The 26,845-nt window shown below is 37.1% G+C and overlaps 1 protein-coding gene across 5 annotated transcripts in view; it reads right to left on the bottom strand.

Moving 5' to 3' along the window:
• Nucleotides 1–26,845, bottom strand: part of PARG (poly(ADP-ribose) glycohydrolase) — a 123,400-nt gene that overhangs the window by 29,894 nt on the left and 66,661 nt on the right. For 4 of the 5 annotated variants that reach the window (XM_081561240.1, XM_081561256.1, XM_081561248.1 and 1 more), the window contains 4 exons: nucleotides 25,841–25,920; nucleotides 21,720–21,780; nucleotides 14,547–14,622; nucleotides 6,040–6,187 (listed from right to left, as the gene is read on the bottom strand). In XM_081561240.1, coding sequence (XP_081417366.1) covers nucleotides 6,040–6,187; nucleotides 14,547–14,622; nucleotides 21,720–21,780; nucleotides 25,841–25,920 — 365 coding nt within the window. Of the gene's footprint in view, nucleotides 1–6,032; nucleotides 6,188–14,546; nucleotides 14,623–21,719; nucleotides 21,781–25,840; nucleotides 25,921–26,845 lie in introns of all 5 variants that reach the window. The other variant, XR_014074267.1, reaches the window with a different exon arrangement.

The following is a 26,845-nucleotide window of genomic DNA, read 5'->3' as shown; positions in this document are numbered from 1 at the left end:
AATACCTTCAGTTGGTATTTGGTATCATCAGACTGGACTTTGTAAGAGAGTAGAGAAACCAAGGGATTCCCTGGTGGCCTAGCTGGTACAGAACCTGCCTGCCAGTGCGGAAGACATAAGAGACACGAGTTCAATCCCTGGATTGGAAGATCCCCCAGAGAAGGAAACAGCAACCTGCTCCAGTATTCTTGCCTGGAAAATCCTACGGACAGAGGAGCCTAGCAGGCTACAGTCCATGTAGTCACAGAGAGTTGGACACAACTGAGCACGCAGACACACCTGCTAGAGAAACCAAAGACATCTGACTCCATTTATGTAGGCTGAAAAGAAACCTGGTCTATTGGCATGATTGGAAATAAAGAGACAGGAACAATCTTCTTATGTTTTTTGTCCTGCACTGGACAAATCTGTTTATTATTCTTAGCAATAATAATAATAATGTCTACTCTGATCTCTTAATTATAGAAAATAAACACCCATCTTTTGAGAAGTGGTTGAAACATATAAAATACCAATGATCAATTTCTATTGCATTTTAGAACAGTTTCTGTCTTCTTTCCTAAGAGAAACAAAGTTAGATTTATTTCCTTCAGGTTGGGAAATCAAAAATGTACATACAGAAGTTTTTGCTCTCAACAAATTAAATCCTGAGTTTTCTAAGTAAACATCTTTCACAACTATGTTGTTTGTTCTGAAGACAACAGCCCTTAGCTTGTTTAAAATTTAAATTTATTGATAAACTTTTTTGAAAATGCAAAGGTAAACAGTGATAACAGCAAAGAAGAGACAGACCTTATCACTGAATGACCTTTGTGATAGCTCTCCCTAGGGACAGCCTTAAGACTTTGGGCTAAAAGATAAATCTTCACCTAAGTTAAAAACTTAAGGAGCCCATTTAAATCTTTTCAAGAGCTTATTACAACTTTATGAGTTCTTAGATTTAGTAATAAGAAAAATTCTTATTTTCTTTTAGTAGTAATGAAAATTTATGAACACAGCAAAAAATACTTGGAGATTAAAGAAATTCTACTTACATAACCCATTAGGGTTATGCCTCTAGCAAGAAGATTTATACAAAAACCATCTACCCCACTTTTATTAGTATCATTAACATAGTGGTGATTATGCAGCAGAAAGAACACTTGCCTTTCATTCCCATGACTGATAAAAAATAAGAAAAGCCAAACTCCAACTGAATTTGGATCTTTCCCAATGAGTTGGTGTCATTTAGCAGTGATGTAGGGTTGTTTTTGTAGCGATGGGCACCTCCAGTGTTACTCAATGAAAAGTACCAGTACTATAAACAATGGGGTCCATTTTTGTCCTTTCTATCAGTTCTGTTGATACTCACAAAAGATATAAGGACTTGTGATGTTTGGGACAATCTGATTCACTAGAGGGCAGGTTTTATATTAAGTATACCAACATTCTGCTCAGTAAGTTTCATGTCTAGGCATGTTCTTTATGTTCTCACAGAAATATCAAAACAGTATCGCAGCACCACAGTAACACCTTTTAGTACTGAAGCTATTTACTGGATGTTCTAGGGGAACATTAGGGGGAAAGCAAAGCAGGGCGAAGATTAGAGTTTTTAATTCCTTCCCTCTATCCATTCTTATTGAAAGGTTTTAACTCATGACTGCTCCAGGGAGAATCACAGCAAGTAGAGAAATAACACTGTCTGGATAAAAGTATTTGCCTGTTTGCTTGACCTGTTTCATATTCATTTAAAAGTCTGATACCAACCAGATGCTCCACAATGATGATAAATTTAATTTATTTCCAATTTCTCAAACTCTTCTACAGATTCAGGCAGCACAGTCACAACCATTAGCTCATTGAGCCTGGATGAATCATTGAAGGAATGGAATTGATCAGGCAGATAGATTGCACTACATGCTTAAGAGTCTCCTAAGAAGGGAGATGGCAGAAATCCAACATCAAATAGATGATGAAATGGACATTTCCATTAAGGGAACATCACATCACAGATATTAATTAGGAGGCACTATAATAGAGTTAAGTGGATATGGGGGAAAATGCTGAGTTAAAGTTACCCCAGGTGTCCTTAGCCTGAGGTAATTACAGATGTGAAGGTGAGTCATGGATCTGCAATTTTCCATCTATTTTACAATGGCTGCAGGTAAGTTAGAGACCAGATATAACTCCAGAGTGATGAAGCTTTTTTAGACTGGGGAGAAACTATCCTTAAAGAAGAAAAAAAATCTAATGCTTTACTATTCCCAGGGAAATTACATCCTTTATTTACAGAAACATTAATGGGAAATGACAAGGAACTACTTCTTTAGTACAACAGAAGTGAAGCAAATGGAACAAATTAGCTTTGAGTTTAAATGCCCTGCATTCTAACAAATCTTTTATAAATTCATCTTAAAAAACTAATGGAATATTTTGTTCTGAGTCTTCAGTTCAAATCTAGCTTAATAACTAAAAATTAAAAATCTTTTAGGAGTATTACTCAATACACTCAAATGCTAGAGACGATCACATTCCAGACCTTCAGTGCCCTCTAAAACAGTCTGAGATAAATATTCAAAGCATTCATATGCTCAACAATGAATTTGTGACAGTTTAATTTTTTTGTTTTGTAGTTCCTTACACTTTTTGTCCCCTAATAACTTCTAACTGCATCCTTCTTATCTGCATACATAATACACAACAAATACAGACAGATGACCAGTATGTGAGTTGAGACAAGGCTGAGAATAAAAGGGTTTTATCTTTCTCTTTTAGTACAGTTTGAATCAGCCTCAGAATACTGGATGAAATGCTTCAGGTTATTAACTTCAGGTTACAGCTGCGTTTCTATCAAAGAAGAAATTCCTTTGCTGAAGTTCCATTCTAAACTTCCCACAAACTCAATTAACAATTTTTATTTTTTGCGTTACCTTACCAAAACACCAGAATCACAAGGATATTACAAAAAATAACATAGCATTATCTAAAAAATGTGGAATAACTTGTTGAAAGCCCTTTTACCTACAAGTACTTCTAAAAGATCAGGACACATCAACAAAAATGATGGCATAAAAACCTCACAGAATTCCTTATCCATAAAAATAGTAAGAACACTGGTAAAACTTGTGAGAATCATTTTTTTCTGAACTGTGGGAATTAACCAAAAGCAGCAGTCTGAGAAGTGTTTATTAAAGAAAAATTGACTGAATATTGGTAAACACAGTAAGTTGTGTATATCTTCATAACAAGCCTCACTCTGATCTTGAAGCTCCATGCAAGCAGGAAGAAGTGTCAACTACTTGGTGGAGTGTTGAGGGTGAGCCCCAACATAAACACAGAGCCCTTTGGTAAAGAATGAGTGACTTATAAGCTCTAGGCATTTAAAGAAATCTCTACCTAATCATTAGCTAACCACTAATCTAACCAACCAGAGACTTTAGTGACTACACATGAAATATAGATTTCACAGTATTAGGAAAGTCACTAAACAAACAGCAACAAAAACAAACTCTGAGGAAAAGAGAAAATCTGATTCCAAGAGTTGCCACATTTAAAATGTCCAGTTTTCAACAAAAAATTGAGACATGCAGAGAAACAAGAAATTTGGGTCCATATTCAGGGAACAAAAGTATTCATGAGTAACTGTCCCTGAGAAGCTCAGATGCTGGAGTTACTAAACAGAAACTTTAAGTCAAATGTTTTAAATATGTTAAAAAAAAAACTAGAGAAAATTACGTCTAAATAACTAAATGAAAATATGAGAACAATGCCTCACAAATAGAGAATCTCCATAGAGACAAGAATCAAATAGAAATTCTATAGTTGAAGAGTATAATAACTGGAATAAACATTTCACTGAAAGGATTAAAAACAGATTAGAGATGGCAGAAGAAAGAATCAGTGAACTCAAAGACAAGTCAATTAAAATTACCCAGTTTCAGAAACAAAAAGAATGAAGAAAAATGAACAGAGTTCAGAGACCAATGGGACATCACCAAATGTACCAACTAAACTCCAACTTTGGCCACCTGATGTGAAGAGATAACTTATTGGAAAAGACCCTGATGCTGGGAAAGACAAGGCAGGAGGAGACAGGGACGACAGAGGATGAGATGGTTGGCTGGCATCACCAACTCGATGGACATGAGTTTGAGCAAGCTCCGGGAGTTGGTGATGGACAGGAAAGCCTGGCGTGCTGCAGTCCATGGGGTCGCAAAGAGTCGGACATGACTGAGCGACTGAATTGAACTGAACCAACACATGCATAATAGGAGTCCTAGAAAGAGAGAGGAGAGAAAGGGACACAAAGAATACTTAAAGATATAATGGCCAAAAATGTACCAAATTTATATAAACATTCAAGACATTCAATGAATCCAAACAGGATAAAGTCAAAGAGATATACACATCATAGAACAGCTGAAAGACAAAGAGGGAATCCTGAAAGCAGAACATAAGGGACAGAATTTAGATACATCCCCGTAGGTTGCATACAAATGTATCTGAAGTAAACAGTGTGGCCCCAGAGTCTTAGTCCTGTCATGTACCTCTTTGGAGATGGACTAGCTGAGTTATATATTTGATATAACTAACAGTAGATGACTAACAGGAGACGGTTTTTTCATCCCACTGTAATCCTTGAGGATGACAATCAACCAAATCCTTCTACACTTAGTCTGTTAGTCTCCTGCACTAATCTCAAAGTGGGAATAGCCTGAAAGAGGAAATGAATCTTCTTTTGCAGAAAGAAAAAAAGCATCAGCAACTGATGGCTGGTTATGGCTTTTATACGGGAATGTTCTTTTAGGTGGGCTTCCTAGGTAGTACAGGGGTAAAGAATCTGCCTGCCAATGCAAGAGACACAAGAGACGTGGGTTCAATCCCTGGGTCAGAAAGATCCCCTGGAGAAGGAAATGTCAACCCACTCCAGTATTCTTGCCTGGAAAATTCCATGGACAGAGGAGCCTGGTGGGCCACAGTCAATGGGGTTACAAACAGTTGGACATGACACAGTATATTCTTTTAGGTACCTGAATAAAAAAGGCTTAACTTCCCCACAGTGACTGATTAAGAGTTTCTTAAGAGTTATGAGTTAATCATCATTTTTTTTGATAGTTTATACACAAGAAAATACTCTGACATAGTGATATTACAATCTAAAGAAACTTAAGGAAAATACTGTAAATCCTGATAATAGGCCTATAAGTCCATGGGGTCGCAAAGAGTCGGACACGACTGAGCGACTTCACTTTCACTTTTCACTTTCATGCACTGGAGAAGGAAATGGCAACCCACTCCAGTGTTTTTGCCTGGAGAATCCCAGGGACAGGGGAGCCTGGTGGGCTGCCGTCTATGGGGTCGCACAGAGTTGGACACGACTGAAGTGACTTAGCAGCAGCAAGTATAAATTTGACTATGTTTCCATCTTTCCTCCTCCCATGTTAATGTAAATAAAAGAAGCACTACAATAACCATACTTTTTCTCTTAAGATTAGAAATTAGAATAAATATAAGGTTACTGATTTATTTCCCTTCTATAATGCTCACAGTTGTACTGACCCTCTTCAAACACTGCAACTGTTTTTTATACTTAGTGTGTTCATACTGACGTACAACAAATCACTCTGGAAATATAATAAAAGGATAGTAATAGGATTCATGCTCAAAGACAAATCACCATCTTTTTTAAGGGTACTATATCATAAAATTTTCAAACTGGAGAGTAATTGAACCATTTTTATCCTTGTTCCTCAGATAAAGAAACCAAGAAAGAAAATGTAGGGATAAAATATCTTACTCAAGATTATGAAAATGAAACTAACAATTTAAAAAAACCAAGTATAAATTAATGAAATATTAAGACTAACTCCTTTGTTGTTCACCAAAAACTATCACAACATTGTTAAGTGGCTATACCCCAGTGCAAAATAAAAAGTTTTTAAAAAATAAATATTGGGACTAATGCCCATGGAAGAGAAAAGCTATAACTGAGTGGCCTCTAGTCTTCATGATCATCATAGATGGAGAACTATTCCATTGTCCAGACGTCTCACAACTAACCTGTGATGATAAGACATTCATTGTGATCCAGCACCTCAGTGAAGAGCCGTGAAACAATCAACTCAGGGTTGATTAAAAAGCGGATTTCTTCTTGCACAAGTCCTGCACTGGTTACACCACCTCCAACAAAACGGTTTGCAAAATCCACCTATTTGGGAAAATGTGACATGTTAAATGCTGATTTAAAATACCTACATTTATGATTAAGAAGTACTCCCTCTAAGCTCTGACCTTCCTGTCCTTCCCCATATAAATCAATCCCCAAATTATCAATCTTCCCAGGGATACTGGATTGTGGTTGACTGCACTCTTTCCACTTCACTGCAGTTAGCATCTCTGAATATTTCTTTGGATTCCAAAACCTTAGAATGAACTTAGAATATAGAGCTTTTAGGCAAAAGCCTCAATGTAATCATACGGGCTCTTGTTTAGAAACCTTATTTGTGCTCTGAGGGCTACAAATCAAGGGAGGTTTTATCTGGAAAGGTTTTAAGGTCACTTCTCCACCATTCACTACTCAATTTCCATTTATGTACTTCATATGACATTAATATAATTACACAAACATATCTCCTTTGCTTTATAGCACTTCACAGATATTGCAATTTTTTTTTTTTTTTAACAAACTGAATGTTTATATCAACCCGGCACCAAGCAAGGTTCTTGGTGCCATTTTTCCAATAGCATTTGCTCACTTTGTGTCATATTTTGGTAATCCCTGCAATATTTCAAACCCTCCACCAGCAAAAAGATTATGACTTGCTGAAGACTCAGATGATGGTTGGAATTTTTTTAGCAAGAAAGTACTTTTTAATTAAGGCATGTACATTTCCTTAGACATCAATGCTATTGGACACCTAAAAGACCAGAGTATAAGATGGCTAACAAACACATGAAAAGATGCTCAACATCACTCATTATCAGAGAAATGCAAATCAAAACCACAATGAGGTACCATTTCACACCAGTCAGAATGGCTGCTATCCAAAAGTCTGCAAGCAGTAAATGCTGGAGAGAGTGTGGAGAAAAGGGGACCCTCTTACACTGTTGGTGGGAATGCAAACCAGTACAGCCACTATGGAGAACAGTGTGGAGATTCCTTAAAAAACTGGAAATAGAACTGCCATATGACCTAGCAATCCCACTACTGGGCAAACACACTGAGGAAACCAGAATTGAAAGAGACACGTGTATCCCCATGTTCATCGCAGCACTGTTTATAATAGCCAGGACATGGAAGCAACCTAGATGTCTATCAGCAGACAAATGGATAAGGAAGCTGTGGTACATATACACAACAGACTATTACTCAGCCATTAAAAAGAATACATTTGAATCAGTTCTAATGAGGTGGATGAAACTGGAGCCCATTACAGAGAGTGAAGTAAGCCAGAAAGAAAAACACCAGTACAGTATACTAATGCATATATATGGAATTTAGAAGGATGATAACGATAACCCTATATGCAAGACAGAAAAAGAGACAGATGTATAAAACAGTCTTTTGGACTCTGTGGGAGAAGGTGAGGGTGGGATGATCTGAGAGAATAGCATTGAAACATGTATATTATCATTTGTGAAACAGATCACCAGTCCAGGTTCGATGCCTGAGACAAGTGCTCAGGGCTGGTGCAATGGGATGATCCAGAGGGATGGGACAGGGAGGAAGGTGGGAGGGGGGTTCAGGAAGGGGAACACATGTAAACCCATGGCTGATTCATGTCAATGTATGGCAAAAGCCACTACAATATTGTAAAGTAATTAGCCTCCAACTAAAATAAATAAATTAATAATAAAAAATAGAGACAAGAGTATAGTGTAAACATAACTTTTATAAATACTGGGAAACAAAAAATTCATATGACTTGCTTTACTGTGATACTCTGGAACTTAACCCATGATATCTTCAAGGTACATAGCCTGTACCTGTTTTATATAACACGACAATCAAACACTTGTCCTTAAAGATTTGAAAAGTTTAGGAAGTAACCTTTTCTGAGTAATTTCTTTTTTAAAAAATTAATTTATTTTTAAATTGAAGATAGCTGCTTTACAGAATTATGTTGGTTTCTGCCAAACCTCAACATGAAACAGCCATAGGTACACGTATGTCCCCTCCCTCGCACCTCCCTCCCCATCCCACCTCTCAAGGCTACAGAGCCCTGGTTTGAATTCCCTGAGTCATACAGCAAATTCCCATTGGCTATCTATTTTACATATGGTTATCTAAGTTTCCATGTTACTTTCTCCATACATCCTACCCTCTCCTTACTGCCCACGGTCCACCCGTGTCCATAAGTCTGTTCTCTATGTCTGCGTCTCCATTGGTGCCCTGCAAATAATTTCATCAGGACCATCTTTCTAAATTCCATATATATGTGTTAGTGTATGATATTTGTTTTTCTTTTTCTGACTTACTTCACCCTGTATAATAGGCTCTAGGATGAACCTATTATACTCTATTATATAAAGTATAATAACTTTTTAAGGGATAAAGATTTATTCCTTCTAAATTCAATCACAAGCCCCAAACTGCATAAATATTACAAACTTTTTGTTTTAATACACCTAAGGGGGGAAAAATGAAGATTAAAAAAATCTAGTTTAACAAGAAATTAATACTTTAAATTTAGTTTAAAATTACATATGTTTTCTATGGAGCACTATGATGGGATCCCCAAGTTCCTACTAATAAACATGGGTAGGTTAGACAATCCTCAAGAGAAAGGGAACTCGAGAAGAGAGTGAAGGACAGGGAAGCCTGGCTTGCTGCAGTCCATGGGGTTGCAAAGAGTTGGACATGACTTAGCAACTGAACAACAATAAGAGAAAGCAAACTCAGCTTGCCAGGATTATTTGTCTTAAACTTACTATGTCCTTAACAGTATGCCAGGCTCTATGGGGCAACACGTAAGAAATAGTTTCTAAGTCTATCTTATTCTATTTGAGGAGTTCTGTATGCAAGTCAAGAAGCAAGTTAGAACTGGACATGGAACAACAGACTGGTTCCAAATCAGGAAAGGAGTACGTCAAGGCTGTATATTGTCACCCTGCTTATTTAACTTATATGCAGAGTACATAATGAGAAATGCTGGAATGGATGAAGCACAAGCTGGAATCATGATTCCCGGGAGAAATATCAATAACCTCAGGTATGCATATGACACCACCCTTATGGCAGAAAGCGAAGAAGAACTAAAGAGCCTCTTGATGAAAGTGAAAGAGGAGAGTGAAAATGTTGGTTTAAAACTCAACAATCAGAAAACTAAGATCATGGCATCTGGTCCCATCACTTCATGGCAAATAGATGGGGAAACAATGGAAACAGTGACAGACTTTATTTTCTTGGGCTCCAAAATCACTGCAGATGGTGACTGCAGCCATGAAATTAAAAAGACACTTACTCCTTGGAAGAAAAGCTATGACAAACCTAGACAGCATATTAAAAAGCACAGACATTACTTTACCAACAAAGGTCCGTCTAGTCAAAGCTATGGTTTTTCCAGTGGTCACGTATGGATGAGAGAGTTGGACTATAAAGAAAGCTGAGCACCGAAGAATCAATGCTTTTGAACTGTGGTGTTGGAGAAGACTCTTGAGAGTCCCCTGGACAGCAAGGAGATCCAACCAGTCAATCTTAAAGGAAATCAGTCCTGAATATTCATTGGAAGGACTGATGCTGAAGCTGAAATTCCAGTACTTTTGCCACCTGATGCAAAGAACTGACTCATTGGAAAGACCCTGATGTTGGGAAAGATTGAAGGCGGGGAGGAGAAGCAGATGGCAGAGGATGAAATGGTTGGATGGCATCACCAACGCAATGGGCATGAGTTTGAGTAAACTCTGGGAGTTGGTGATGGACAGGGAAGCCTGGCATGCTGCAGTCCATGGGGTCGCAAAGAGTTAGACACGACTGAGCAACTGAACTGAACTGAACTGAGATTACACACACACACACACACCAAACTTGTGTACATACATAGTCATATACAACTAAAAACCCAGAGTTTAGTAAGTAATGTAACAGAGACTTCTATACTGTATAGGAAGAACTCACTCCTGGGTCTCTTCTTTACTCTCACACTACTACCACACTCACGACACTTCTGACACTAGATGCGCGGATTTTCCGCAATTCTGCAACAACCAGCTGGATGTCCTACAATCCAATTCAGTTCTGACATTCTCTACCAGGAGTCAGTGAATAATCCCACAGGCTAAGAATTCAGTCCTACAAGACTGCCTCAGTTCATATGCCAATTTCAAGCCCCAGACTGACACTGGTACTTCTAGTTGACCAGCTATAAATTAGAGTTCCCATTACTCCCTTCCAAGGTTTAATAATTTGCTAGAATAGCTCACAGAATTCAGGGTTAACACTTCCACTTACTGATTTATTGAAAAGGATATAGTAAAGGATACAGATGAACAGGGCTTCCATGGTAGCTCAGATGGTAAAGAATCTGCCTGCAATGTGGGAGACCAGGGTTTGATTGGTTGGGAACATCCCCTGGAGGAGGGCATGGCAACCCACTCCAGTATTCTTGCCTGGAGAATCCCCATGGACAGAGGAATCTGGTGGGCTACAGTCCATGAGTCGCAAAGAGTCAGACACGACTGAGCGACTAAGCACACACACAGATTAACAGCCGGATGTAGATACCAGGGCAAGGTACATGGGAAGGGAGATTCCACACCCTTTCCAGGCAAGTCATCTCCCAGTACCTCCACACATTCACCAACCCCAAAGCTCTCCAAATCCTGTACTTCAGAAATTTTTATGGAAGCTTCAACACATTCACATGACCGATCATTAACTGAGTCTCCAGTTCCTCTCTCTTTCCCAGAGGATGGGAGGTGGGGCAGAAAGTCCCAAACTTATAATCATGGCTTAGTCTTTCTGGTGCCCAGTCCCCATGCTGAAGGTACCCAGGAGCCCACCAAGAGTTGTGTTATTAGAACAAAAGACACACTGGGAAATTTCAAGGGATTCAGGCACTCTTAGTTAGGAACTGGGGTCAGAGACCAAATATTAGAACAAAAGGTATTCCCAGTGCTCTCCCCACTCAGGAGATAACAAGGTTTTAGGAGGACAGTGACAAAAACAGGGTGCAAAGACTAATACATACATTTCCTATGATTTCACATATACTTTCAGACTATTGTATATTATAAGATTTCTTAAAACTTGTATTCTTTAAAGCAATTATATGAAATGGTACTGTGAGGCCTATTTTACAAAAGTGAAACAAGAATATGAATTTTTAAATATTTATTATTTAATTATTTTGCGGCACTGGGTCTTAGCTGCAGCATGTGGGATTCAGCTCCCTGACCTGGGATCAAACCCAGGTCTCCTGCATTGGGAGTGTGAAAGCCACAGGACCACCAGGAAATTCCCAAGGATATGAATCTTCTGACTCACAGAAATATATGTGAAAAGAGAGAAATCAGGAGAAGATAAAGTAGTCTTCTTTCATTACAGAACAACTTAGCAAATACTGAAAAATATGACTGGACAAGTTTTTGAAATAAGTCACCACAGTGAATCATATATATTTGGGTTTATATTCTGGCATAATAAATCAACACTAAAACTTTAACTGATATAGAAAAATAATTTTCATTAAACTAGTCTACTGATTAGAAATAGTTACCTACTACACATAAGGTCTTTATACATTGGGTGACTCATTGCTTAAATTGTTCAATTCAAATATTAATGAAACATGCTGAGAACTATGGAATACAAAGATGAATAAGACGTGGTTCCTGATTTCATAGCATTTATAGTCTAGATGGGAGTCAGGCACATAGTTAGAATGATAAGATGATTATCAAAGAACCTATTAGGATGTTTTGGTACTTCCAAAATAATACAATTAACTAGAAGTGGAGCACGGGGAGAACAGGGGAGCGTTACAAAAGGATGCAGCACTCCATTGAGAATTTGCTGACATTTAGGCTGAAGGAATTGCTGCACAAGGACATGGGAAAAACCACATGCAAAAAGCTGTATGAAGAGAGTGGTAAGCAGATTCTTCATGCCTATCTGCAAAGTACAGTATGTGGAGAGTTAAAGTTGGTAATGAGCTGGTCTGGGGGCCAAAAAATTTATACTTAATTCTGAAGATTCTGGGAAAGATTCTAAGAAAAATAACAACTGTATCTGTGTTTTAGGAAAACAATTTAGACTAGAGTTTAAGGAATGAACTGGAAAAGTAAAAGCAGAAAGACTGGTTAGGTAAATACTGAATAGTTTAGACAAGCACTCCTAGGGCCTCGAACAGGTCAGTGCGAGGGAAATGAGACCCAGCAAAGAAATAAAATGGACAGCTCTTGAAAACTGAGAGACTGGCTAAGTATCATGGTACCCAGAATAGAAATGAGAAACAAAGCAGGTCTGAGATCAGCTAAACTTAATTGTTACTGGAACAAGATACATAACTAAATTTAAAAGATAAGCTCTATTTGATCTATACTGTACTTGAAAATGATAAATGAAATACAGTTAATGTGCATGCTATTGTTCATTCTTTGAATAAAAGGCCAACATTTATTACTTAAAAGGGATGCACAGAAACAAATACACTAAACTCAGTATGCCTCTGAAAGCAGGAGTCTTTTAGAAAATCAAAGTTTCTACTACTTAAAAAAGTTCTTAATAAACGGCTCTCTATTACAGGTGATAAAACTGTTCCAGTACATGAAAACAAGCATATGAGTGCTTCTTTATTTTTAGCCTTTTTCCAACTCACTTTACTTTAAAGCTACTTGTTCAGCTTACTTAGTTTCTGAATTATAACTTGATGAAAAGAGAGAAATGATAACACTCCTTAGAGAGGTTTTGTTGCTGTTGCCATTCAGCATAATGTAATTTATATGCTACACCAGGAGCTTTGGAGCACTGCAATACAATATTCCCTGATCTCCTGGGGATACACAGCATGGGTAGGAAGAAAAATAAATAGAAACTTTTATGGTACTCTTTTAATCACCAAGGTCTCACATTTCATCTATAATACATTCCAGGGAAGTGGGGAGAATCTCAACCTTGAATGTTGTTGAATAATTCCTTGCAGAATTGTACTGTAATGAAAGGTCAGCATTCCTGTGGTGCTAACGAGCAGTAGCTTTGTTTATTTCATGTGTATTAAGCCTCCCTCAGTTAATCCAAGATGTTAATGTAGGTAAGAACCTTGTCAAGATGGAAATGTGAGGGAAAAAGCGATAGTCATTCAAAACAAATTTTAGTCCTATTTCAAAATTATTGCTTTATTATATGGAAGAAAAGGGACTTATTAAATACAAATTTTAGAAAAACTTAAGTACAGGACAAAAATTAATTCAGTTATCCTAAGTATTTTAGTCTATAATCTTAATGACTGGACGAAGATGATTTAAAACAAAATACAGCTTGCTTCTTTGAAAATTTTAAATACAAATATGTCTAAATAAAAGGTCATTCTAAAAAGAATTTAAGCACCTACCTAAAGCATATGCATGAAATAACTAGCCAAATGCAAATCAGTCGGGTCATTTTATAATAAATATTTTAAAAAATAGTCCACATTCAAACAAACTGTCCATTATTAATAACTGTGTTATTTAACTTCTAACCCTATATAAACATAAGGCTCTGAAGAAAAATCAGCTGTTCTCAGTATAAATGAGATGCTGTACAAGCTTCTTTCAAAGAAAATCAGGATTACAATGCTCTCATAAATAAGATAGAACACAAAGCACTAACATTTCATCTTTGATTAGTGATTTTTTTCTTTTTAAAGATCACTATAAAGCAAAAGGAAAGCACATGTTCGTGTTATGTGTTACAATTTAAAGCTAGATACACAAAATGTTTTATTTGTTAACTCCTTTTTCCAAAAATATATTTTTTAGTAATGGCAGTAACATAGAGTAACAAAAATTGAGAGATGGACAAAATTACCTGCTTTAAAACAGGACATCAAGAGTGAGCAAGTGAGATAGCAAGTGTATTTGGCTCACATACCTAAAACTATTACATATGGGAGAGAGGACTTTCTTATCAATCAGTTTTAGATGTCTGCCTCCTAGACCCAAACAAGGTTGGTGGCAAAAAAACATCTCAAGCTGGTCATTATTTAGGGCAGAGCAAGAGCCTTTAAAGAAAAAGAACAAAATTGCCTGGTGACAGCTTGTCAAGACTATGCCCTGGGAACTTCCTCCACTGTCAATTTACAATCTGTGTCTGAACCAAGAGGGCTGATGTTGTCCAGATCTTGGGATTTTCTGTCAAAGGCTTTTTAAAGAGGCACATGTAAGATACAGAGAACGTACATCGGCAGATAACAGTATTACCAAGGCTGTCAAGATGATCTGTTTGGTGTTTTTCTCCATTCTGCTATTATGCTTGTTTGCATTAAATCAACTTAGGAGAAAATACACAGCTTTTCAAATTTCCTTCGCTGTCAGAAGCTTGACAAGACAGTCTCCTCCCGCACCCCCCACCACTGTGATTCACCTACCTGTAGCATGCCTTGACCATTTCCTTCTATGGTACCTTCGTAAGTGACATGCAATCGAGTCAGGAGTTTTTCACATCTATGATTTAAAAACATATTTCCTCATTTATTTTTTTAATGGTAAGTATTTCACTATAGAAAAGTCTGATAGTAAAGATTAACTAGAAAACAAAACTGAAACTATTCCAAATCTCAAAAGTCAGAAATAGATGCTTACTCTTCACATTCCTGGGATAGTCTCCCCCAATTTTTCTTATTCAAATATATAAATATACATATCTAAATTAAAATGGGATCATATACTGTTGTGAAAACTGGTTTGCCCCTACAAAATACCAGTTTCTCCCCTTTTATTTTTTAAAAAATATTTTTATACAATTTTTAAAGGTTACTATTTACAGTTATTACAAAATATTGACTATATTCCCCACGTTGTAACATCCTTGAGCCTATCTAACACCCAACAGTTTGTATCTTCAACTCCCCACCCTATCCCTGCCATCACTGGTAACCACTAGTTTATTCTCTGCATCTGTGAGTCAGCTTCTTTTTCGTTATATCCAGGAGTTTACTGTATTTTTTAGATTTCACATATAAGTGATATGATACAGTATTTGTCTTCCTCTGACTTATTTCACTTATTAGCATAATGCCCTCCAAGTCCATCCATGCTGCTTCAAATGGCAAAATTTTGTTCTTTTTTATGCCTGAGTAGTATTCCATTGTGTGTGTGTGTGTGTGTGTGTGTGTGTGTCTGTGTGAGACAACTTCTTTATTCATTCATTTCTTGATGGACACTCAGGTTGTTTCCATATCTTGGCAACTGTAAATATGCTATGAACATTAGGGTGCATGTATCTTCTCAAATAAGCTTTTGGCTTCTTTTGGATATATACCCAGGAGTGGAATTACTGGGTCATATAGTAGTTCTATTTTCAGTTTTTTGAGAAACCACCATACTGTTTTCTACAGTGGCTGTACCAGTTTAAGTTTCTCCTCTTAAAAGTTGAAAAATTTCTCAAAATGTTTTTAAAAATTAAGATCTAAGAAATGTTATTATTATGCTAGAGTTGGCAACCTAAGGAAAAATATAGAAAAAATTGACCAAAAAAAATATATACGATGTTCAGAGGGGCTCTATTTTCACTAGTTTGGAAATTGTGTGTGTATATGTAGGGGGGTGTCTTAATGACATGCTACAGAAATCCTACAGAAATCCTGATCTATGGTATTTTTATATTAAAGAAATTGATAGGTAAGTGTAGTACCTGTAAGTCACAATTATTTTCTTTCCTTTTCATAAACCATGGTCACTAAGGTGAATATGGGGTTCAGATAAACTATCCCCAAATTTGGCACCCTGGCATATTGAATATTTTAAGCTGAAGAAGTCTGAGAAAATGGCAGACGCAAAAAGGTGATTCTGACTTCCTCCCCCCTCATCCTTCTTGCCTGAAACAAGCCATGAAACTCTCACGTGAGGGACGCTACCTACGCCTGGAAGAAAGGAGCATTCTTATCTCTGCAGACAAAGAAATGCCAAGAAGAATTCTAACAACCAGAACTTGTTGTTTCTTGCAGTTTACTATAATCACCCCACGCTCTTTTACACATCATATTCCTGCATGACTGTCTATTCTTCACCAAACCTAGCATAAAAGTACAAAGATCTGTTTCTTTGGGTCTTCATTTCTTCATAAAGGTTCCTGTGTCACATAAAACTAATATTAAAAATTCCTTTTCATTAATAGCAGTTGATGACTACATTTTTTCTTAGATTTTTTCCTCCTGATTATTCACTGAATAAAAATAAATAAACCATAATAGAATGCAACAGAATGTAACAGATATAAACCCCTAACTTACATAGCATGGCATAAACTTTCTGGAGGGGACTTGCATATTTTTAGAACAATTACATTAAAAAAAAAACACATACACACAACAAAACAATAAAACAATTCAGCTGGGAAGCCCTATTTATTTATTGGGATTTGCTTTCATCCTGGTATCAATGAGTCCAAATATATTCCTAGTAAGGCTCTAATCCAGGTTATTCAGTGTAGTTCTAAAAGCTTCGTTTGTACTCATTTAATCTTCACAACATCCCTATTACTATCTCCCTTTTACAGATGAGGAAACAAAGTACAATAAGCATTTAAGTAACCTAATAAGACTCTACACATGGACATCACCAGATGGTCAACATCGAAATCAGACTGATTATATTCTTTGCAGCCAAAGATGGAGAAGCTCTATACAGTCAGCAAAAACAAGACCAGGAGCAGACTGTGGCTCAGATCATGAACTCCTTATTGCCAAATTCAGACTTAAATTGAAGAAAGTAGGGAAAACCACTAGACCATTCAGGTATGACCTAAATCAAATCCCTTATGATTCTACAGTGGAAGTGACAAATAGATTCAAGGGACTAGATCTGATAGACAGAGTGCCTGATGAACTACGGACAGAGGTTCGTGACATTGTACAGGAGACAGGGATCAAGACCATCCCCATGGAAAAGAAATGCAAAAAAGCAAAATGGCTGTCTGAGGAGGCCTTACATATAGCTGTGAAAAGAAGAGAAGTGAAAAGCAAAGGAGAAAAGGAAAGATATTCCCATCTGAATACAGAGCTGCAAAGAATATCAAGGAGAGATAAGAAAGCCTTCCTCAGGGATCAATGCAAAGAACTAGAGGAAAACAACAGATTGGGAAAGACTAGAGGTCTCTTCAAGAAAATTAGAGATACCAAGGGAACATTTCATGCAATGATGGGCTTGATAAAGGACAGAAATGGTATGGACCTAACAGAAGCAGAAGATATTAAGAAGAGGTGGCAAGAATACACAGAAGAACTGTACAAAAAAGATCTTCACAAACCAGATAGTCACGATGGTATGATCACTCACCTGGAGCCAGACCTCCTGGAATGTGAAGTCAAGTGGGCCTTAGAAAGCATCACTACAAACAAAGCTAGTGGAGGTGATGGAATTCCAGTTGAGCTATTTCAAATCCTGAAAGTGATGTTGTGAAAGTGCTTCACTCGATATGCCAGCAAATCTGGAAAACTCAGCAGTGGCCACAGGACTGGAAAAGGTCAGTTTTCATTCCAATCCCAAAGAAAGGCAATGCCAAAGAATGCTCAAACTACCACACAATTGCACTCATCTCACACACTAGTAAAGTAATGCTCAAAATTCTCCGAGCAGCAATACGTGAACTGTGAACTTCCAGATGTTCAAGCTGGTTTTAGAAAAGGCAGAGGAACCACAGATCAAATTGCCAACATCCGCTGGATCACTGAAAAAGCAAGAGAGTTCCAGAAAAACATCTATTTCTGCTTTATTGACTATGCCAAAGCCTTTGACTGTGTGGATCACAATAAACTGTGGAAAATTCTGAAAGAGATGGGAATACCAGACCATCTGACCTGTCTCTTGAGAAACCTGTATGCAGGTCAGGAAGCAACAGTTAGAACTGGACATGGAACAACAGACTGGTTCCAAATAGGAAAAGGAGTACGTCAAGGCTGTATATTGTCACCCTGCTTATTTAACTTATATGCAGAGTACATCATGAGAAATGCCAGACTGGAAGAAGCCCGAGCTGGAATCAAGATTGCCGGGAGAAATATCAATAACCTCAGATATGCAGATGACACCACCCTTATGGCAGAAAGTGAAGAAGAACTAAAGAGCCTCTTGATGAAAGTGAAAGAAGAGAGTGAAAAAGTTGGCTTAAAGCTCAACGTTCAGAAAACTAAGATCATGGCATCTGGTCCCATCACTTCATAGGAAATAGATGGGGAAACAGTGGAAACAGTGTCAGACTTTATTTTTGGGGGCTCCAAAATCACTGCTGATGGTGATTGCAGCCATGAAATTATAAGACGCTTACTGCCTGGAAGGAAGGTTATGACCAACCTAGATAGCATATTTAAAAGCAGAGACATTACTTTGCCAACAAAGGTCTGTCTAGTCAAGGCTATGGTTTTTCCAGTGGTCACGTATGGATGTGAGAGTTGGACAATGAAGAAAGCTGAGCACCGAAGAATTGATGCTTTTGAACTGTGGTGTTGGAGAAGACTCTTGAGAGTCCCTTGGACTGTAAGGAGATCCAACCAGTCCATCCTAAAGGAGATCAGTCCTGGGTGTTCATTGGAAGGACTGATGTTGAAGCTGAAACTCCAATACTTTGGCCACCTCATGCGAAGAGTTGACTCATTGGAAAAGACCCTAATGCTGGGTGGGATTGGGGGCAGGAGGAGAAGGGGATGACAGACAGAGGATGAGATGGTTGGATGGCATCACTAACTCGATGGACATGGGTTTGGGTAAACTCCGAGAGTTGGTGATGGACAGGGAGGCCTGGCGTGCTGCAATTCATGGGGTCACAAAGAGTCGGACACGACTGAGCGACTGAACTGAACTGAATACTATTAAATGAAGCAACAAAGATCTGAATCCAGAAAGCCTAAGGTAAACTATACTTTTAGAAAAATTAATTCCCAAATCTCTTGGAGAAAGTTAGTATCATAAGTTTGATTCTTTTTAGTTTCCTTTTGGAAGGGGGGGAAATCCTACTTCCCTAGCTATTTTATTCCAAGGGAGATCATCTGTGAGGATACTATGGAAAAGATAAAGAAGCATGATCCAGATATCTCATCTATTGTCACCTAGTCTCTGTGACTGTAGTTGTCACTTCTCAATAAAACTACGAAATTGCTAGAAACTAGTTTTTTTTTAATAAGCATCCTTCAACTTTCTAATAGGTTTCCCCTTTTGGCCCCAGCAAATTCTGCATACCACTGCCTCAGGAATCAAATATTATTCTGGTTCTCTGTGATTAATTAAGCTTACTAAGATATTTACTGATAATCACAGGGTTAACTATAATGCCAGAAATTTGGAACTCAGAAAAGCCTCTAGCTTCCTGGCACCCAGTTAGCCCTGCACTCTTGGGGAAACTAACAGTCCTATCTCTTCATCCTCTCTCTTAAAGTGAACGCATGTTTCTGGTTCTGTGGAATCTCAGAGATGGATTTTAATTATATTCAACTCATTTATGAAGCAACTAAAACAAAAGATCAATGAAATGAAAAAAAAAAAGTTTGAAAAGTATCAAGTTAAATTCTGCCTATCTAGGTTAAGGGGAATATCTTGGTCTTACTTAAGGGGCAGAATTATCTTATGGACACAGCAACCTCACCAATCTGCATTTTGACCTATCCCTTCTCTCCTAGATGGTATACAAATAGGTGCCCTTTCACATTAGTGCCAAATGAATGCCAGATGCAGGGGAGAGATTCTGAGTTAAATTAAAAACAATTCCTCTGAAAGATCTATAAAATCTACACCAAAGCAACATGAATAAAACATGTATCCTATTAGAGACTAATAAAAGAGCTGAGAAAAGCAACCTTCTGTACGCTACTCTGGACAGTTAACACAGCAGATTGTTACTTTTAGTTCTAGGCACCATATTTTAAGAAGGACCAATTGCTTAGGGTATATTAAGAGCAGAGTTTAAAGGGTTTACAATCCATTTTACATGTGAATGAGTAGTTTAACATGTACTTATGTGCATTGTTAGAGGTGGGGGGTGGATCAAGAAAACATTAAGATACATGAAGGAGGGTCAAATGTTAAAGAAAATTAGATTTACTGTAGCTCCAAAAGAAGAACCAGGAATGGGATTTGGCATGGTAGGGAGATTTCTGGAAGACAGACTTTTTCAATGAATGAAAGTATCAGATAATAACACAAGCAGCCCACAATGGGAAGAGTGCGGTCCAACAGTAGATTTCCCATCACCAGGGCTGTCTAGTCTCTGTCTGTTATAGGTATTACAGAGTTGATTGTTTTTAGTAGGCAGCTGGATCAGATGACTTCCTGGGTCCCTTTCATCTCTAATATGCTATGATTCCAAAATGCTGTACATGGCTCTTCCTTTCTGACTCAATTTTGTTCTTGTTTTTGTCTTTCTTTTGGTTGCTTGATCTTTTATCCACTTCCCTCTGCTATAATAATATCATCTCAGCCATGCAGTCAGCCTCCTAAAGTAAGTTTGTTTTTCTTTCAACTCACAAATAAACATCTTTGATGGATGAAAACACAGGAAAGTCATCTAAGCATATATGCATTCTCAACTTAATTCCTTGAACAATAACTAATTCCCTTTCATCGTTAATTCCAAACAAAACAATTACAAACTACAATAAAAATCATTAGAAAGTGAAAATGAAGAGGCACTGGTTAACATGAATGCACATCCAAAATATGCCTTTAGTACGTCGAATCATGTCCTCACATGCACTGAAAAAGTAGACCCATTCTGCTTTAAGTGCTCTGGGGATTTGTTCCAGGTTAGAACTATTTCAGGGCACTAAGAAACTTACACATCTGAATAAACTCATATTGGTTACTACTATCCTTAGCATATGCAGGTTAATAATAAGGAAAAAACCCTAGGAAATTAGAAACTTCCCCCAAATTGCCAATTCTCTAGTGGTAAGTTCTTTGGATGGTAAAGGATCTGCCTGCAATGCAGGAGACTTGGGTTCATTCCCTTGGTCAGGAAGACCCCCTGGAGAAGGGAATAGTTACCCACTTCAGTATTCTTGCCTGGAGAATTCCATGGACAGAGGAGCCTGGTAGGCTGCAGTCCATGGAGTAGCAAAGAGTCAGACATGACTGAGTAACTAACATACAAACACACACGTGGACAGCCAAACTCCAAAATTCCTTGTCACTCAGACAAATTCTAAATAATTACAATTTACACTTTAATTTTAAAAATGCACTAATCTTGTCCTCCAGAAAGAAAAGCCATAAAATACAAACACTAACCATAAAACCAAGGGTAAGGAGGAATATTAAATATTGGTATTTAATATTAGTGTCTTCTCACAGAAAACTCCTAAATTCTAAATAGGACTTTGTTTCAGAAGACAAAACTAAGGCAAAAGAGTAGAAATGAAAGGGTTGCAGACTGACTCAAAAGGCATTACCTTTCTAACAATGAGAGCAGTCAATCGATCATTTTAAGAAGAAACTCCCTGGTCCTAGGGCAATCAAGAGGCTGGAAGACTATCTTTTCAGGGGCTATAAAATTGAATCCTCTCATGGTGAAAGAGTCCTAATTCTAAGATTACAGAGATTTACATTATTATTACCTTTCCCACTCTGGAAAATCTTCAAGACTCTGTCTTGTAAATGTCACCAATCCAGTGGGTTCTACAAAAGCAATAAAAGAGAAACACATCCAAAATAAGTCATGAGTTTGAAAAGATTATATATTTAGTAAAAGAATGGGTCTAACAAAGGCTATAAAACCAGACAGGAAATACTAAGCCTAGTGTTGGAATACAATAGAAGGTTAATTTAAAATATTATTATCCTTACCGTAGGAATTCTTTCTACAAAATAGTAAGCCCTCCCTAAGGCACAAAGGAGAAGGCAATGGCAACCCACTCCAGTACTCTCGCCTGGAAAATCCCATGGACGGAGGAGCCTGGCAGGCAGCAGTCCATGGGGTCGCTGAGGGTCGGACACGACTGAGAGGCTTCACTTTCACTTTTCACTTTCATGCATTGGAGAAGGAAATGGCAACCCACTCCAGTGTTCTTGCCTGGAGAATCCCAGGGATGGGGGCTGCCATCTATGGGGTCGCACAGAGTCGGACACGACTGAAATGACTTAGCAGCAGCAACGCACAAAACTACACAGATAACAGCACAACAGTAGGATCTGAGTGCTGGTACTTTTTGGTTAAATTTTCCAAACTGAATATACTTAAAAAAAAAAAAAAACCTTGCGGGGGGCAGGGGGCAGACACATACTGGATATAGTTTATACAACAAAGACAAATTGAATTTTAATCTGTAGCGTCCTTTAAAAAAAAAAATCTTAACCCTAAACCTATGGACTGGTGAATGTCTATACATTTATGTGTTTTATAATAAATATGTTTAAGATTAAAAAAGAAAATTGTTGGCATGTACTTTGAGGTGACACAGCTAAATTCAGGGCTTAGATGATATGCAGTTGCTCTATTTATAAGGCGTTTTAGCCAGAGGAAGACTTACTGTATTCTAAGAGGTTACAGAAGAATGATGACAGAGTTTTCAAGGAGCAATAGATATGAGAGGATCAAAATGCAGTAAATTTTAGAGGATAAGACCCTTTTTTGTTAGGTTTACTTTTTTTTTTTTAAACTAGTGGCAAAAGCAACAAATAAATCAGCTGGCCAGAAGTAATTTGTGTGATTCAAATCAAAGAACAAACTAAGAAGGCCAGGCCATTTCTGTTTAAAAAAAGAATGCTCTTAAGCAGAGAGAGATATGTCAGGAACTATTAGCGATAATGGTGGTGGAGTCCCAGTGAAAGGCCGGCAATCATTTCATTCCTTTGGATGATTCCACATTTCTTTGCTCTCACTCACAATCAGCAGCAACTCAAAAATCATATGGGGTAGTTACAGTAGAAAACAGAATTTTGTTAACATGAGTTACAAAATATTCTTTAGATGTCTAACTTCCTTTAAGACAAAGGGATAGCACAGTTAAAATTCATAAGTCAAATAATTCAAATACTAGAGAAGTGATTCTATTAATAGGAGACTAAAGTCTGTATCATCATTCAGTAATTTAGCAGAAAAATAAGAACATTAAATGGCCCTCATATATATTAGGAGAGACCAAGAGAATTTAAAAAAATGAACATTTCTGGCAAAGCAAAAGAAAAGGCAGAAGAATATGACTCTTTAGATATATATTAATGACCCCCTCCAAAAAAAAAAAACCCTTGAGAACATGCCTATTACCTTTCTTTCATAAAAAGGCATCCTTCATACCAGAATAGGTTATTTTGGTTAATCAAATATTTCTCTTAATAAACTCACAGTATATACTACATATGAGTCATCACTTTTTATAAATACTCCATTTATAAGATAGTTTTATCTAAAATTATATTGAAAATAATTCAGAAAGCTGTCTAAAATCATTCAGTCTCAAGAGCCTCACTATAATTATATAGACTGACAACCCTGAAAAGTTGGTCTTGATGGAATTGTATTTTATCAACTCTAAAAAGCATATTTTCATATATTAAGTTTCTGAAACTACAACTATACCTCACACAGTCAAAGTTATCTAGCCACTGCTACTGGTCTGTATCAAAGCTGAATTTCTCCAGAGAAGATGAGCATCTGCTTCTGCCATCTTCTGGGAACACCACCAACTTGAGATCAGTCTGAATTAAACCTTCTGTTGTAGGCTTCTATGGATCACCCTGGTAATAACACTTCAGGTCCCAGACTGAAGCTGGGACTGAAGCTCATGGTTCATATTCTCAGGGAAGATTTTTTTGGGGTGCCCTTCTACCTAGGCTGACACCTGCAGTTTCTTTGTTGTCACCTTTCTCCATGGCAAAGTTAATTTCTCACTTATTCTTAGGCTAAAGGTACAGATCTCTGGTGTCCCAGCTTTGTAAGAGATTTCCTACAACTTCCTCATCCTGAGTGTTTTTTCATTCTTAGTGGTATATAACATAATGAAACTTCTTGTCATAGATCATGTCCTAGAGTTGATGAAATATGGTACTTTAAATAGGTTTCTATAGTTTCTATTCAGTAGAAACTTTATATATAAAGTTATAAACTTTATAAACTCCAGAACTTTATACATAAAGTAATTATTAAATTGCAAACCACTCTTTTATTCTACCTAGTATTTCCTTCTTAAGTCTGTAGCTTTACATCCTAAAAACCTACAGCATATCATACTATATTTCTACAAAGAACCAAATTACCAGGTACAGTGAAAAAGTCAGAAAATAAAATATCTAATTATCATTTATTTTTTCAGCCTAATTCCCAATACTTATGATGATTTATAAATTTCTAGCTGAAAAAACAAAATTTTAGCTTTTCTCTTCAAAACACTTAAAATCCTAAAATTTGGAAAGGCAAGTTGGCTTTTAGAGCAGACATGCGTGATTTGACTTCAGGGACAGAAAAATAAACTTCAAATTATTAAGATATAGTAATGGTTTAGATTTAGAATAGCAAAAAATATACTTATTTTTCTAACAAATTAGTATAAATTTTAACTCAGTTTTATGTCTCATAAGCCCTAGTGAACCTTCACTTTCTTTCCTTACTATTTCATTCAGTACAGGGCACAAAACTAAAAATGATAAGCTAAGAAATAAATAGCCCACTATCAAAAGAAGCTTATGAATTTGTCCCTGAAATATCAAAATCCTGATCATCGATTTCTTTTCCCCAAATCTGAACCATGCCCAACAGCAATACATTCAAAAGGAAAAAATTCCTAGGTACACTATGATGTGAGATAACTTACTAAGGGAAGGATATGAGAAAAATGACCTTAAAAGAATTCAGTAATATTATTATTATTATAGTATTCAGTGACATTAATAATTCAGTGTGTGATACTTTAAGACAATCACACAACTGAAGACCAGAACTAAAAAGAACTCATTTCACTGGAACGGAGTTAACCTGATCTACTTAACAAAAGCAAACTTATAATTATTTGCAGGAAAGGCTACCCATGATAATAGCTGACATTTATTAAGCATGTAACTTCTCATTAATACTTAACTACCCTATGAAGTAAATTATCATTATTCTTTTATTTTACAGATGAGGAAACAGCCGTTTAGAGATGTTAAAAAAAACTTGTCTGAGGTCACTCCAGCTCCTAGGATGAGTGGCAACACCAATCTATGATTAGCTGGTCACTACCAGTGTTGGCTAGACATTTACCACTGCTGTCTCAAGTGCTATGATTAGCCTCTGGGAAAACAAGATGGTCAAGGTCCAACAGAGGAAGACAAGATATGTGAACTGTAAGTACAAACACTGTTTTACAAGAACCTTATAAGGGCATAAAGGAGGCACAAAAGAGAGGGATGGTAGGAAGGCAATGAATTGGTTATTCTCTGCAAATAAACTAATTATACCAATCAATGTTTCTTTAAATAAGGAATACCCAAAATGTATCTCCCAGTCAATATACTTTCTTTTGAAAGTACTAATTTACTGTTTTTATTCATGAACATCCATTACCTTATGTTGTGCTGGTCTAATTTACAGTACACATTTACGTATACACACAATATATGCATAAAATTTAGGTTATAATACTGCATTACTAGTTTTAATGTGGTTTGGGCAGGAAAGTGTACTTTCAGCAGGATGTTTTTGACCTGTCTGAACTGTTCCCACTAGTGATAAAAATTAAAAGTAAGAATGAAAGGAATGTACTTTTCTCTGTGACTCTTCTAAAGTAGCAGAAGAGCGTTTTAAGCTTCTCTGGTTTCCTTGATGAACGTCCTTCAAACAACCTGAAAGAGACCAGAAATAAAAGAGGGTAAAGATGATTTTAAATGCCTAATGATTCACAAAAAACTAAATCTATATTGCTACCAAAACAAAAGAAGTAATTATTCCAGAAGACAACTCTGGAACGACAGAAAACTGGGAAACTGTCTGGATTCAAACAGCATCTGGAGAGGACTGAAACCAATGAGAACCAGGCTTCCTCAAAGTTGTTCAAATCCGATGGCACTCTTTTAACAACCACGTTTCTCCAGTCTGTCTTCCTGCAGGGAGAAGGCACCATCTGGTCCCCTAAAGACAATCAGGCCAGTGAGTTAATGCTCATTTTCCCCACGGCAAATATTATTGGCCATAATATTACTAGGTCATTGAATGTTTGAACAAAATGGCATCAGGAAAAAATCCACAAGACTGCTTGGCGGTGGGGGTGCAGCTATGACAACAACAAGCAGGTATGACAAGATATTGGCGGACTGACCAATCCTTGGTAATTAAACAAATATACCCTTTGTATGGTAGAAACACTGGCTACCCTATGTCATCTGGTTTCCAGCAACCTGGACTTGCACAACTTAATTTAGTTTTCCTTGAAATGATGTGGCACTGTTATTGGTAACACATAATGCAATTTATCCTGGGGAAAGAAAAGCAAGGCTTTGGAAGTATATGACCTGAGTAAGTAGTTCACCAAAAAGATTTCCAACACAAAAGCATGCTTTCAGGCACAATAGCTAGCTTCACAAAGGTATTTAAAAATCATAAAGAAATTTTGTGGCTATAAATGATGAAGTATTAGTCATCTGCCTCTAGTTATATACTCTTGCTTTAAAATCAGAAACCCTTCAAGTAAAAGTTCACTTTAATAAGTGCCGAAATGGGTAAAATTTTCCATGATCAGAAAAACAAGCTTATGTAACTATGCAGAGAGGG

This window comes from Giraffa tippelskirchi, chromosome 2 (genome assembly GCF_054371585.1).
Source record: "Giraffa tippelskirchi isolate mGirTip1 chromosome 2, T2T-mGirTip1v1.2.pri, whole genome shotgun sequence".
In the NCBI taxonomy this organism is placed as follows: domain Eukaryota; kingdom Metazoa; phylum Chordata; class Mammalia; order Artiodactyla; family Giraffidae; genus Giraffa; species Giraffa tippelskirchi.
This window is presented reverse-complemented; position numbering and strand designations above follow the sequence as displayed.